Source organism: Perognathus longimembris, chromosome 18 (assembly GCF_023159225.1).
Source record: "Perognathus longimembris pacificus isolate PPM17 chromosome 18, ASM2315922v1, whole genome shotgun sequence".
Taxonomy (NCBI): Eukaryota; Metazoa; Chordata; class Mammalia; order Rodentia; family Heteromyidae; genus Perognathus; species Perognathus longimembris.
Genome location: NC_063178.1, coordinates 35474095 through 35490037, shown reverse-complemented (window position 1 = coordinate 35490037; position 15943 = coordinate 35474095). Strand labels below are relative to the sequence as shown.

The 15943-nt window shown below is 47.2% G+C and overlaps 1 protein-coding gene across 1 annotated transcript in view; it reads right to left on the bottom strand.

Annotated features, from left to right (window-relative positions):
- LOC125366928 (vomeronasal type-2 receptor 116-like) overlaps positions 1 to 8688 on the bottom strand; it is a 60604-nt gene extending 51916 nt beyond the window's left edge. The window contains exon 1 of the mRNA XM_048367625.1: positions 8553 to 8688. Within this exon, the coding sequence (XP_048223582.1) occupies positions 8553 to 8688 (136 nt within the window). The remainder of the gene's footprint in view (positions 1 to 8552) is intronic.
- Positions 8689 to 15943: the final 7255 nt, after the last annotated feature.

Below are 15943 nucleotides of genomic sequence, written 5' to 3'. Positions count from 1 at the left end.
AAAGCCCCCAAGCCCTGAGTTCAAGCCCCACAACCAACAAGAACAAGAAAAAATGTCAATGCCAGAATGGCCTTGTGAGAAGAATATCATACTTCCTTTATTTTTCAGATCTATTGGGAGGAGTACATATGAACCTGGCACTCTTGCTTACCACTAGAAAATTTTGGCCATAACTGTTAACACTGATGTTCTCAGTACCCCTAAAATAAGCACCATAAAAGCAAAGATTATGACTTTCTTACAGACATCCCCAGTGACCAGAAACAGACGGCACACTACTAGTCGGCAATCAGAAGATATTTGGTCAATAAATACATGTGCTTAGGATAAATAAATAAAAGATGTGGTAACAGACTGTCTCAAAGTTAGGAAAGTAAGTTATGAGAGTTTTGCTTTGTCAACAGGGTAAATCTAATTACTGCAATTCCTGGGTGAGCAGTGAGAAAAGAGCTTAGGCCATTTGACAGCCTTTGTTTGGTCTTATTCCTTGGAGATATCTTTATGGAGCTTAGGAGTGTGGAGCAAGATTACTTTCTAAGTAGCACATGGAAAACAAACCATGTTCTTGTTCCTGCTGAATACTTAAACAGTGAGGCTGAGAACTGGGTTCAGAAGTTTAGTAGGGCTGACACTGACATTAGAAGCCGATAGGAAGATGTCGGGGTCCTTGCCCCAAGTGCTCTCCTGGCTAGCGGAAGAGGCAGGGAAGCGCACCCTGACAAAGGCGGACCAAGAAAAGGTGAAGTCGAGGGACCACCCGAACCCAGCCAGCCCCCCTTTCGCCAGAGGACAATCAGACAGCCCGGGAGAGTGTCACGCATGGTCTCGCTTTATTTGGGAGGAGCTTTGGCCTTTAAAGAGGCAGGAAGTGGAGGGGTATCGGTGCACCTAGCTAGGGACTGAGGGGAGGCCTGAGCTGTCCATCAAGGGTGGATGGCCAAGGGATCAATCCTAAGAGGCTGTCTAATTCTACGTCACAGCCCACAAGACTGCCTCTGGGTTCACCTCCAGGCGCCATCTTGGCCACACGTGGTCCCAAGGCTGGAAGGCAGGACAAGCTAGAACCCACCCCATGTGATCTCAGGGCAGGGCCACACAGGCGGGGCAGCCGGGAGTGCCCCACATTTCCCCCTTTTGTTTTTTATTATCTGGTGGCTGCCCTACTTGAGTGTGCTCCTGTCTTACATTGTTCCCTTCTGAGGATCTTACCCGTCATTGACTACTACTTTAGCTCTTCAGGCAAACCTACCTGCAGGGCTTGCCAGCCCAGTGGAAGAACTTGGGGAGGAACTGACACTCAAGAAGAGGCCCTGTTATTATTTTGCCTCACGCCTCCACATTCTGGTAAGGGCTATGGCCAACCTCACAGGGTTCCCTAAAAGCAGCATAATGCTGCCAGACCACCATTAACTGGACAGCTCTGGCTCATTGCTTAAGAAATAGGGGAAGCCTATTTACCCTAGCAAGGGTCAAGTGTAAACACAGAGGCAAATGCAAACACAAGGCAAATGTGAACACAAGGCAAATGTAAACACAAGGATCATGGGGGGTCTCTCCCACAAGGGGAGAAGGTAAGGGAGCCACCCATTTGGCTCAGTCTAGGGAAAATTGGAGTTCAGTCCATTTCAGTGCCACTCAGGATAAAGCAGGCAGAGTTCCCCTTCTCTGGCAGTTAGCAGGTACAGGCCCTGGCAGTTCCGGAGGTCCACAGCAGCCAAGGTACTAGCAACTTAACACATCATTAGTGGACAGTTTATCATAAACATTGAAGCAAGGTGCCAAGGCCCTTAATGCCTGTTCTCTCCCCAATGGGAGTCCCTAAGCTCAGCAACAGGGGAAAGACATAATGGAAATAACAGTGCAAAATCCATTCCAGTTCTTTGGCAGTAGCTGTAGGCGTTATCACCACAGAGAAACATTGCTCCGTAAAAGAGGTTGAGGTAGAGTCCAAGAAGCAAGTAGAGCGGGCACTGGAAGGAAAGGAGGCTGGCTGTCTCCATTGTTGTCCACCACGGATACATGCAGGCAGGTTTCCCGTATTTCCAGGGAGGAACAAGAAGAAATCCACCACGATCTTTTTTATTCCTAGAGAGAATAAGGAAGCGTACCACAAGAGAAAGTGCTCTTGGGTAGTTATTTTGTTGAACAGTATTTTAGGTCTCTAGTAGGTACCTAAATTGGGCTTGGTTCCCTTATTGGGAAAACACATCTGAAGCCCCTTCCCATGCTAAGTGGGTCAGGACCTCGCCATGATCCAGTAAGGGGGTCCTTCCATTGGGCTTCCACCTTTAAATAAGGTGTCTGATTTGACCAATGCCTTTGAAAAAGCTGTGAGAGGTTGGTCTTTGGAGAAATTTAAAATATTTAGTGTAACCATGGCTGTCCTTAACTGGTCATGGGGGATGCCTCCCCCTTTTGTTTTTTATTGATTGGTCCTTTAGGGTCTTGTTATGCCTCTCGTTTATGGCTTGACCCCTTGGATTGTATGGTATTCCAGTGGTGTGTTTATATTCCACATTTGAAAAATTCTTTGCAATGGTTTGCTTATAAGGCAAGGCCCATTGTCTGTCTTTACCTGTAAGGGTAGCCCCAGGATGGCAAAACATTATAGCAAATGGCTTTCAGCATGCCGGGCCCTTTCACCTAAATAGGCAAGTTTAATGTATGACGACACTAGGGTTGCTAACAAATTAACTACATACAAACTATCAGAAAATAGGTTCATCAGCTGCTGGACATGGGTTAGTGCCAGGGCAACTGTGTATAGCTCCTTAAATTGTGCAGACCCTGTAACTGGCTCAAAGTAGTGGGTGCTTTCTTTCCTATTGGCAGGGGAGGAGGTGGAGTATACCACCACGGCAGATCCCACTTTTCCTCCATCAGTAAAAACATTTACACCTTTAATAAGAGATTAGGTAGAGAAAAGTATAGGGGGAGTCCACTGTAACCTTGAAAATGAGGTTACCCATCTTGAAGTGCCATAATGGCAGTCCAACTTCCCGATGAATCCCTCTAAGGGACTAGACACCCAGTTATGGTTTCTTTTAACCCACTCAAAATCTGACAGCTGGTAGGGAATAACTAGCACATCAGGATCCCACCCATAATGTTTCAGGAAAATAGCCCTGCCCTTAATTACCAGGTCAGCTAGCGGTTCTAGCTGGGAATAAACCCTGGGAGCCCTTCTTACTGATGCATGCACCCATTGGAGAGGCTTGCCCACCTGACTAATGGCGGCTGAGGAAAGCTCTGAGCTGGGAAGAATCCAGAGACAAAGGGGGCATTCGGGCCTATAATGAGCCAATTGTGCCATATTTAAGGCCGTCTGAATTTTTTGAAATATTACTTGATGTGATAGAGTTATTGTAATAACATCAGTGGGGGCTTTATCCTTTAAAGAGTCAAAAAGCGGAAGCAGATCTTCTGCAGGCAGGTGAAGCCAAGGCCTTAGCCAGTTAATCTCACCTAACAGTTTTTGTAACTCCACCAAAGTATAGGTGCCATCAAATCAAATCATATCATATTATTTAATCTTACTGGCAGGTGTTAGAGAGCACAAATGAATAACAGTCAAGAGGTCAAAGGGTCAGGACAATGTTCAGCTTCTTCCATCCCGAATCAGCAGGCCTCGTTAGTCATGTGTGATGGAGGCAGGCACGAGAGATGGGTTGGGCAACTCCTGCTGGGTTGCCTGCAAATTTCTATAGAAACTGGTTAAAAACTTTAGTTTGGGAGCAGACTGTGGAGGCAGCTTCCTGTGGCCCCAGAACGCCACAGTCCATGCAACTAACACCATATTGACCTGGATCCTATAAAGCAAAATATTAATCCTGGGTCAGGAAAATCGAGGTTAGTAGACACATTTGTGCACTCGTTCCAAATGACTCTGGTCCCTTGATCCTATAGAGTTTATGAGAGCACAGGAGAGAAAAATGGAGAATCTTTTTTGGCTTGGAGTCTGGTGATAAGAGTCAGGATTGCCTCCAGGCTGTTTTCTGTGACCCAACCACATGCTGTAAAGATCAATTAAGACTTAAAGTAAGTTAAAAAGTTTAAAAGGCAAATAATTCTCCACATCCCTGCCCATTACCTGGGGCAAGGATGGGAGGTGCTTGTTAACACCCATTCTATTGTCTGCCAAGAGGTCAATGCTAGAGAAAATTTAGGATTTAGCCAGCAACAAGCAGAATTTAACCGAACCACCAAACTTAGCAAACATCATCAAATGGCCGGGACAGTAGGAACAGTGGCCTCTAGGATTGGGGGTGAGGCCTTGTAAGAGGAAAGGGAGTCTTCTGCCTTGAAGCCTCAGAAGAAGGCACTCCCTGATAGTTGCTAAGGTTACGTGACAGGCCATAATCTGTAGTGATAAAGGCTAGAAAGTACGGCCTTAGCTAAACTTCTCCAATCCTGGGTGGTGCAAAGTCGATAAGCCAGGCTATGGAGGAGGGTCTTGGCCCAGGGAGAATTAGATCAATCCTCGGAAACTGCCTTTCTAAGTTCTCTAAGATTCTGGGCTTCCCAGGGGTGCCACCAGGCCGGCCTAATGTGTCCTGGGTTAACATTTACTGGGAAGCCCATGCATGGTGAGCGTGAGCCGCGTCTGTGAACGGGCATCTCAGCAGGCTTTCCCAGGTCCACACAAGATGGAGGGGAGCCACTGGAACCCTGATGACCTTGGTAATATTGTCTGAGGAAGGAAGGGAAGACTGTGGCATTTCCTAGGTTTATTTCATCACCATTGACAGAGCAGCTTACAGCGCTAGTCGACCTTCCAAACTGAGTGAACTAGTGTGTAAAGGACTGGTAAAGTGTCACAAGAACTAAGTCTCTGTGAGAGCTTCGGGCACTCTGCCATTCTTCCATGAGGCCCAGAGTCTCTACCTGGGAACTACCAGGGGAAAAGATACACCATACCCGAAGTCTGGTGCTCTGCAGAGGCTGTGTCATGTAAGGGCCTCTCTGGAGACTCATAGGGACTCTACTATGATTCTAACACCACTCAGTGCTGACACCCTTGCACTGTGTGCATCTTCTCTCCATGCCCATTCTGCACACCAACACACCACCCCTTCCTTCCACAAGCATTTTTAAGGCGTGTCCCACACAGCTGTTTGTCAGAAAAGTACCCAAAAGTGAAACCAATCTCTGCTACATTAGATTCACAAAGTCAAAACCATTTCTAGATGCTAGTGGCTCATGCTTGTAATGCTAAGTCCTCCTGATGTGGATACCTGGAAGATCTAAGTTAAAGAGAGCCTGGGTAGTTTCTACCTCCAATTCACTAGACAGTGAAGGCTTGGATGTATCACTCAAGTCATGAAGCATAAGCAATAACCATGCAAATTGAAAGACAGAGAGAGAGAGACAGAGAGAGAGATAGACAGACAGAGACACAGAGAGAAGTAGAGACAGAGAGTGGAGAGGTAAGGAAAGATTAAAGAGGAGGGAGAAGGGGAGAGGGAATAAAAAAGAAAGAGAAGAAGATGGAAAGAGGAAGAGAGGAGGACAGTAATGGGGCAAAATTAAAGTAGGGAAGGTAAATGGCACAGGGTTGAGAGATGGGAAGAGGGGAGAAAGGGAAGAGAAGGGAAAGGAGACAGTGACAGAGAGAGAAGCACTGGGCTCAAGCCCCAGTACCAGCACAGACTCACAAACACATATACCCAACAAACAAAAAAAGGGAGGGGAGGATAAAAATCATTGAGATATTATGGAAAAGCACAGTACGTCTTTCCCACCCACCCAGTCACTGAGGACTGGTCCATGTGCAATTCAGAATTCCTCAGCCTCCCCTCTCAGTTCTCCGTGAACATCAGGGTCAACCCTGTCTTTCAAGGTGCCCAGACTTTGCCCAGTTGAGGCCCTCACTGCCTCTCCCACAAGAATCCCATCTTATTTTCTGATTAGAGTCCAAAGGTGAACCACTGAGCCCCCAGGAGCCAGCCCTCCTCATGCAAATCTCACCAGTCTACTCTGCAGGTTTAGCCTCCTGGACCCAGAGCACAAACACTAACGGCCAGGTTTGCCAATCTCCTCCCATCACACACCTGTCACCTGCCTCAGCCCTCAGCACTGCCTCTCTGTGGAAATCTAATGTCCCTACCCGAACCAAAACAGATAACTCAGTGGTGAAGAGTCACATGCAATCTTACAGAATTTCTGTTCATGTGTGAACACCCTCAGCCCAGGCAGGGTGCATCCACAGGTGCCATGCTTTCTCAGGTCTCTTGTTCCTTCAGATCAGAGGTTTCTCCATCCCTAGCTGAAAGGAAAGGGAATATTTTAATTCATACAATTTGTGATCACAAAAATGAAAACTGGATGTCCAGAATATTGTATTATTTGAAAGTAAGCTGTCCAATAGTCTGGTTCCCTAAGGGATAATAAAGGCTATCCTATTCCAGAGAAGACCCTGAGCCTTCAACAGAAATATGACAAGGTAAAGGAACACCATGCCCAAAGCCTGGTGCTCTTGAAAAGGAGGTGACACCTGGGGCCTCTAAGGGGACTCCCAGAATCTCTACCAAGATTCTCCAATACTCTGTGCTGACACTCTTGTATAGTGCCCATGTCCCTCTCTCCCTGCCATTCTGTGCACCGGTCCACCATCTCCTTCTTCCCCAACACTGTGAAGGTGGTCCTATCAGAGCTGTCACTCAGGTAAGTCCACAAATCCCTTGTGTCACGTCACAGAAACTAACTTGTGTTACACCAGGTCAAGATCAAAAGCATCACCAGGTGAGGGTGGCTCTAAATGGCAGTTCAAATGGTTCTACCAGTGGATATCCAGAAGACTTCAATAAAAGCCAGCCAGGCAGACTTCATCTCCATTTACTAGAAAATGCAGGCCTGGAGGTATGACTCAGCTGCTAGATCACCAACCATGCACATGATAACCCAGTATCCACAGGAGATATAAAGACCCAAAGGAACACATAGTATCACATTCTGCACACTCAATAGCATAATTAATGCCATATCTTATCTTACCATATTTCTGTTCATGTACAAAGGCAGTCAGTGCAGGAAGGGTCCATCCACAGGCAAATTCCATCCCGGCAAGGTCTATTCACAGACCCCACTATATCCCCATGCTTTCTCAGGTCTCTTGCTCCTTCATAGGTTTCCTCACCTCTAGCTGAAAGAAAGGAAAATTATTGTAATTCAAACACACTGCCAATCAAACAATGGGCTCTGGGTGTTCAGTATGTTCTCATAGGGGAAACTCAGCTCCCCAGAACTCTGGATTCCCTAAGAGAAAAACTGGGCTTCTGGGAAGACCTGCAGTTCGAATTAACCTGTCTAGGTACCGGTATGTAAAATGTACTAGGTTCTTTCTAATGTGAGCAAAGAACTCTGTAGTCAGGGACTCTTGTATGATGTCTTTGTGTTAGAATAAATGTGAAGAGTACAGAGAAAACACCATGCAGGAATCTGCACTGAAATGGAGGAGAGCTGGGCAGAAACTACTGACATGGAGCCTGGGGACCAACCCTCCTCTTTCCCATGAAGACTGTGCTCATGCTCCCACCCAGCCAGCATCACTGGTGTTCTCAGCAGGGTCTCCAGTCTCCTGGAGAGCACCAAAGAGGAAGCAGAGTTCAGGTGGCCTCCTGCCCCTCAGATCCTTGGCCTACCACACCACCAAGCTCCAGGACCTCACTTCAAACCTACATACATACAAAACAAACAAGAAAGTAACAAGGCAGACAAGGGGCATACATGGAAGGTCAGGTGATGACCTGCAGGAACATTCGGGACAAAAACACCATAGTGTTTGGGGAACATAGCATGAAAGGTTGTTAAATGAAGTGACAAAGCTCCCCTCCCCCTACTACCTTTGCTCAGAATGTACAGGCTTCTGTAGGCACCTTTCAGCTTTGAAAGCCAGCTCCATGTCAGCTGTCCTTTCCCTGGAATCCAAGCTGCAGGATCCAATAGCACTTGCCACTGGCCCTGGCTGGGATAGGCTGTGCTAAGGCCTCTGCTGGGTGTGCTGGTCACATGCAATGTGAACTTCCAGAATGACTTGCTCCTGCAGCATTTATGTCAACACCTCTCTGATTTTCTCCCCCACTGAGAGAAAGTTTCTGAGTTCTGAACCACTTCCTGGAATAGATGTGTACATATGCTGTGGACATTAATTTCGGTCCTTCACACAGCAGCAGAGTCTGTGAAGAACGGTGATTGTCCTGTCAGCCACACATAGTCCAGTCCTGTCTTGTACTCTTACTGGAGGCTGTGGCCTCCACTTGAGGCTGCCCAGAGGGAAGGGCATTTCCTGTGACTGGCAACTCTCTAGGCTGCTCAACCATTCAAAGGAAAACTTGGCTCCTAATTCTGCTAGAACTGTAGCTGGGCAAGAGGCAAAAGTGAACTGCAGTCAACCTCGTATTTTGGACTTTCTTCACATGTGTCTCGGTGCCATCATCATCCCAATGAAATTCTGAGGACCAGCTGAAACTGTTAAGTTGTGCGGGTAAGCTGGATCTCCTTCATGGAGGGAAAGGACTGGGGGGATGTTCTTTAGGAGTTGGGCATGGTGGTACCATCCAAGGCCTTGTTCTCAACTCCAAATGGCCCACATTCTGCTTTAAGTTTTCTCTGATGTCCAGGAAGGTGCCCATGGCTTCGCTGAATGCTCTGTCCTGTATTGCCTCGAGTCTCAGCTGCATTGTACCCCATGTCACATATGACTGCCGCAATAATGGGGTCCAGCTTGCTGGGTAGTGGCTCATCAGGAACCAGGCTAGATCCCCCATCTAGACTCAGCCACGAGTACTCCAGTATTTGTTCAACATTGGGTCTCTGACTGGAGTCCACAGTCAGCAGTTGGGAAAGTAGGTCAATCCCTTAGCAGATAGGTATAGTGGAGGGCTATACTTGGTCTCTAAGCGTAGGACCTGTACTTCAGCAAACTTCCTCCCCTCAAATGGGAACTTTCCCGCTGTCATCACATACAAAATGATGCCTAAGTTCCAAAGGTCCATCTTGTAGGCATCATACATTTTGTGTAGGAACATTTTGAGGAGTCAGAATATCAAGGCTCCATAAGCTGCCTTTGTCAACTGCCTCTGGATCGTCCTGACACTCAGCCCTAAATCACTGACCTTGGCATTGGGTTTGGTGTCCCACAGGATACTGTTGGGCTTGAGGTCTTGGTGTGCAATTTCATTCTCCTGAAGGTAGTACACAGCACTCACAATCTCTTTGAACAGCCTCCTGGTTTCATGCTGGAATATGTGGCTGCAGCAAGATTTGCGGATCTACCCTATAAGGTGTCCCTGCATGGCCAGCTCCGTGACGAGATATAGTCTCTATCCTTCATCACCTCGAAAAACCGGATGAGGTATGTGTGATGTATGCTCTTGACAATGTCCACCTCGTTTTCTATGGCATGGCTTTCCAGGTCTTTCTTCAGGAGTGCTTTCATGGCCAGCCTTGTATCTGTGAGGTGGTGCTGGGCAACCATCACATATCCAAAGCTACCATGGCCGATGGTCTCCTTCAGTTGATACTGTTCGATGATGGTTATCTCCTCCTCCTCTTCTGAGGAAGAATTAAAGAAACTTTGTTATATTTTGATATCTTTCCACTGGGATGGCAAGTACTCAATCTTACAATTATCTCAAATGTTCTAAATGAAGATGACATATAAGAAATCTTAACCAAATGAGCTAAACTAAAAAACAAGTAAACACCAGAATAATGAAAAGAAATACCCAAACCCAAACACCAACACAGCTCCCTCCTACACCTCCACACAAATAAAGCCTTACAGTTGTCGGAAGTTAGTCCAGCAGGTCAGGTGACAGGTTTCACGTACCTCGAATCCACTCGGAAGCATGGGAGAAGGGACCGGAAGTGTGGGTGAAGGGACCAGGGTGAAGGGACCGGAAGTGCGTGTGAAGGTACCAGAAGTACAGGTGAAAGGACAGGAAACTTGTGTGCAGGAATTTGAAGCAGGGTGAGAGGACACTCACGCGCACTTGCAGAGACACATGGTCGCTCTAGAGGCCCACAGAGAAGGTAGACAAGCAGACTCGGAGGCCTCCCTGCCTCCCCTTCCCTGGTATGGCCCAGGGTTACACCATTCCATCAAGTCCTCCAGTGGTCATGGGGCTGGAGCCATGTTCGCTGCTGCCTTCCCTGAACTGACACTGCACCTGCTACAGTGATGTGGTGCCGGGCCTCCTGGGTTTTGCCATGGTATGTGTGGGCCTGCGTGGAACCAAAGATGGTGAGGGCAGGCTTCTCATTCCTGTTGTTATCAAGAAAAGATGGGGACTTGGAGAAAGAAAGTCCCATTAGGAATGGAGAAGTCCTGTCAGGTTCATAGGGTTCACTCCTGCTCACTGCTTCAGGAATTTAATCACAGGACCTACTAGATTGAATCCTTGAAACTTGCCTAGGCAGACATTAAATGAGATTCTTGGATCTCAGCCTTCTGAATAGCTAGAATTACAGGTATGAGCCACCACTGCCCCACCTATTATTTATTTTCCTAAAAAAAAAAAAAAAAACCTCTTAAAGTGGGCACCGTGGCTCATAGCACCAGAAAACCAGAAGAGCAACAACAAAAAAAGTTTCTCAAGTAGAATAATCTTCAGGTCCATGTTGTCACTGTATTTGATTTCGGTTCCCTGGTTATTGTATATACATTTATCTGAATTAGGGAAGGGAAGGGGGAACATCAAAATGATGAGACAAAAGATAAAGGGCAAACCAATGCAACTGTGATACTCACAAGAAAATATGTCATAAATTAACTGTACAACTGAGGCAAGGGGGAATTTTAGAGCAGAGAAGATGGGAGAAGAATGAGGGAGGTGGTAAAAAGTATGACAAGAAATGTTTTCACTATCTTACTTATGTAACTAACCCCTCTATATGTCCCCTTGACAATAAAATTAAATCTGAAAAAGAAAAAATGACTAAGCTAATCAAAAACAACAGCAGGACATAGAAGCATAGAAAATGGTACAAACAGGAAACACAAACTAGAATGGCAGATGTGGACAAAACTATGACTTAATCTTGAATATCTGCTCTCCCTTCTCAAGTAGAAACAGATATTTGAGTCAAATTGTTGTACTCCAAGAGCAAGAATATTCCATGGAGGCACACTTATGGTGGGAAAGGGTTTTACTTACAAAGGTATAAAAGCATGAACCAGAGCCACCCTCCACCTCCTAATGCATGCCTGAAACTACCTTATCCTTGGTTAGTTACCCAGAACCCAGACCTGAGACCTGTCTTAACCTGAACTTCAAACCTCCACCTCAACTTCTGACCACCTCAGCCTCCCGGCCTCCAAATGTCCAAACCTCCAGACACCCAGATGAGCAAGCTACCTTCCTGTAGTCCTCGCCTCTATTCAAACTTCAAGCCTTTAGGCTTCTCTGCCTGCATCAGGCTCGGGACTCCTCTGTCAGGCCTCAGGCCTCAGTCCCTCTGCAGGCCAAAGGCTCAGGACACTCCCTCAGGCCTCATACCTAAGAGTCTTGCTCAAGCCTAAGGCTCTGGACTCTCCCTCAGGCCTCAGGCCTAAGACTCCTGGTCAGGCCTAAGTTTCCGGACTCCCGCTCAGCCCCAAGGCTAAGGTTCGGCTCCAACCCCTCCTCCATCCACCTCGGTTCGTCTCACGCCGCCATTCCTCTGCCTGACTCCGGTTATGCTCTTCCCTGCTTCTCCAGCCAGCTCCAGGTTTGCTCACCCCACTCGTCCTGCTGGTTCCTGTTCATCTCTGGCCCTCTCCTCCATCCGGCTCCAGTTTGGCTCACCCTACTCCTCCAGGTGGCTCCAGTTTGGCTCTGCCCCGCTCCTCTGGCCCGCCCGGTATGGCTCACTGCTCCACTCCTCTCCTCAAACCACTCGGTTCTCCTCTCTGCCCGGCTCCTGCAGTCGGTCTTGTTCCGCTTCAGTCCTCCTCCTGTTCTCTTCTACTCTCCTCTGGAAGTACTCCCCTTTTGTATTTCCTTGCACCGGCTGTAGTGGGGGTGGAGGTTCCAGTCCCCCTAATGTAGGGCAGGATCTCTTTCTTCTGCAGTGGGGCATGGAAATCATGCCAACGTGGTGAGTGGCTTCTGCCCTTCAGGTTATTACAAAATCATTGAAAAGTCTCCATCTCCCGGGATCCTTTGTAACTAGATATAGGAAATGCTAAGGGACAAGAACAGTGTTGTAATTTCTGTGGAAGGATGGAGTACACTGAGTGATGTTCCCCCAGAAGCAAACCTAAGGTACCCTGCCCTTCTTCCCCCATCACACAAGGGTCAGGGGCCACTGGCCAGTGTCCTCCTCTTATGGTTCCCACATTGCTGCCAGGGGAGCAGGAGCATCTTCCCATGTACCTGGCTTCCTTGGCAACAGTCCTCCCATCTCAAGAGCATACTTATCAATGGGTGATTGGTGAGCCCTGATTGGTCCATTCCTCACTGATGTCACTGGTCCCATTTATGATTGGTCCATTTGCTCCCTGATGTCATCAGGCATTGTGAGGCATCCCCAGGAGGGTATATAAGAAGCTGCTCTCCACATTTGTCAGTTACAGCACTGGGAGCTTTTTTTGGTGACCTACTGGACTAATGTCTAACTACTCTAAGGTTTATTTGTGTCGGGGGATGGGAGGTAGGGAGTTGTGTTGGTGTGGTTTTGGTTTGGGTATTTCTTATCATTATTCTGGTGTTTGCATTCACTTCTTTGCTTTTAGTTTAGCTCCAATTGGTTAAGATTTTTATGTGACATCTTCATTTAGAACATTTGAGATAATTGTAAGATTGAGTACTTGCCATCCCAGTGGAAAGGTGTCAAAATACAACAAAATGTCTTTAATTCTTCCTCAGAAGAGGAGGAGGAGATAACCATCATTGGACAGTATCAACTGAAGGAGACCATCGGCCATGGTAGCTTTGGATATGTGAAGGTTTCCCATCACCATCTCAGAGATACAAGGCTGGTCATGAAAGTTCTCCTGAAGAGAGACCTGGAGAGCCATGCCATAGAAAACGAGGTGGACATTGTCAAGAGCATACATCATACACATATCCTCTGATTTTTTTGAGGTGATGGAGGATAAAGACTATATTTCGTCATGGAGCTAGCCATTTGGGGACACCTCATGGGATGGATTTGCAAATTGTGCTGCAGACACATATTCCAGCATGAAACCAGGAGGCTGTTCACACAAATTGTGAGTGCTGTGCACTACCTTCATGAAAACGGAATTGCACACTGAGAACTTCAGCCCAACAGTATCCTGTTGGACGCCAAACCCAATGCCAAGGTCAGTGATTTAGGGCTGTGTCAGGGCCACCCCAGTGCAGTTGATAAAGGGAGCTTGTGGAACCTTGACATTCCAACTCCAAGAAATGTTCCTACATAAAATGTATGATGCCTACAAGATGGACATTTGGAACTTAGGCATCATTTTGTATGTGATGACAGCGGGAAAATTCCCGTTTGAAGGGATGAAGTTTGCTGACATACAGGGCCTAGTCATAGAGGCCAAGTAGAGCCCTCCACTATACCTAACTGCAAAGAGACATGACCTACTTTCCCAACTGCTGACTGTGGACTCCAGTCAGAGACCCAATGTTGAACAAATACTGGAGTACCCATGGCTGAGTCTAGATGGGGGGTCTAGCTTGGGTCATGATGAGGCACTACCCAGCAAGCTGGACCCCATTATTGTGGAAGTCATGTTCGACATGGGGTACAATGCAGCTGAAACTCAAGAGGCAATACAGGACAGAGCATTCAACAAAGCCATGGGCACTTACCTGGATATCAGATAAAATTTAAAACAGAATGCTGGCCATATGGAGTTGAGAACAATGCCTCGGATGGTATCACCATATCCAACTCCTGAAGAACTTCCCCCCACCCCCCACCCCTCTCCTCCACGAAGGAGATCCAGCTTACCGGTACAACTTAACAATTTCAACTGGTCCTCAGAATCTCAGTGGGATGATGATGGCACCCAGACACATTTGAAGAGAATCCGAAGTGCCAGACTGCCTGTCATTGCTTTTTGCTTTCTGCCAAACTACAGTTCTAGCAGAATCTGTGGCCATTTTTCCTTAGACTGGTTGTGCAGCCTAGAGAGTTGCCACTCAGAGGAGAATGCCCTTCGCTCTGGCCAGCCACATATGGAGGCCACAGCCTCCAGCTGGAGTGATAGACAAGGCTGGAGTAGGGTAGCTGTCCACATAGTCACTGTTCTTCACAGACTCTGCTGCTGTGTGAAGGCCCCAAATTAATGCCCATAGCATAAGAGCACAGCTATTCCAGGAAGTGGTGCAGAACTCAGAAACTTTCTCTCAGTGGGGTGTAGAAAATCAGAGAGGTGTGCACATGGATGCTGCAGGAGCAAGTCATGCTGGAAGTTCACACTGCATGTGGCCAGCACGCCCAGCAGAGGCCTCAGCCCAGCCAAGCCTATCCAGGACCAGCAGCAAGTGCTAGGGGATCCTGCAGCTGGGATTCCAGGGAAAGAAGAGCAGACATGGAGACAACTTTAAGGCTGAAAGGTAACCTGAATGTTGCCTCCAGCTTCCTGTACCTTCTGAGCAAAGGTGGTAAGCAAGCATTTTTAATAATGTATACAACATGCCCCCAAATACTTTATACATTGTGCTTAAGGGCAGCAAGATTGGTTGAGAAAATAATGTCCATAAGGGCATATTAGTGCAAATTTTTGTAATAATTTTTCTGTTTGTTTTATCCTGGGATTTCTCTGAGAAGGGTGATCATGACAGACAGGCACAAAGGCAGGCCGGCAGGCAGGCATTAGGAGGTACAGTCAACATCCTGTAATAATCTTCCTTCTCTCAGATATCCAAGGCTACAAAATGCAGAATTCCAGCAATGTCCTAACACATCTGGGAAAGCAAGCCTTTTTAATAATGTATACAATGTGCCCCCAAATCCTTTATACACTGTGCTTAACCGCAGCTAGATTGACTGAGCAAATAATGTCAATTATGTTATAATAGTAGCTATATTTTGTTGTAAATTTTTTGTGTTTATTCCTGCTGGAATTTCATAGGGAAGGGTGATCATGACAGGCTTGCAGTCAGGCAAGCAGGATGGAGGAAGACAGACAGTAGGAGGTAGAATCAACATCCTGTCATGAGCACCTGTCACTCAGAAATCCCAGGCTACAATAAAGACAACTTGGTGCTGTCCGAATCTGAACTATCCCCTTCTCCCTGATCCCACAGGGAGAATGGTAACCCCAAAATCTATGAAAGAGCACTCGGCCTTGCCCTCCGCCGGCGGAAGGCCACAGGCGTACTCCCATGGAATTGTGCTAAGTTGAGGAAAGGTTGCTGAAGCCTCCCCTCCCCCCAGTCCCCTCACATGTTACCAAGAGCAGGGTGAAAAGGAAGGCATCAGGGACACGCTGCGGTGGTGGGAAGCGTCTCAAAGACTTTAATATGGAAAGGCACTTATATAGAAGTAATGGCGGGAAAGAAAGGGGGCTGGCCAAAGGGCCAGTCATAGGCTAAGGACCATGTCCATCAAGTGACATCATGAAACTTCCTTTGTGGGCGGGACAACCCATCATGGTGGCACGTACATGTTCACCTCCCAAGGGGTGGAGGCCAGAAGGTGGGAGGGACTTCTATTGTCCCAAGGCTGGTGGAAGGGCAGCCTTCCCAAGGCCATAATAATCCCCAACAGGTGCACTGTCTCCACACATCTCAAAAATCAAGCATTTTCAACAATGTATACAACATGCCCTCAAATCCTTTATACATTGTGCTTAAGGGCAGTCAAAACAGTTGATAAAATAATGTCAATTATGACGTAACAGTAGCTAGGATTTGATGTAAAATTTTCTGTTTATGGTAGCCTGGGATTTCTGAGAGATGGGTGATCATGTCAGGCAGGCAGGCATGGAGGCAGGCAGGCAGGGATTAGGAGGTAGAGTCTA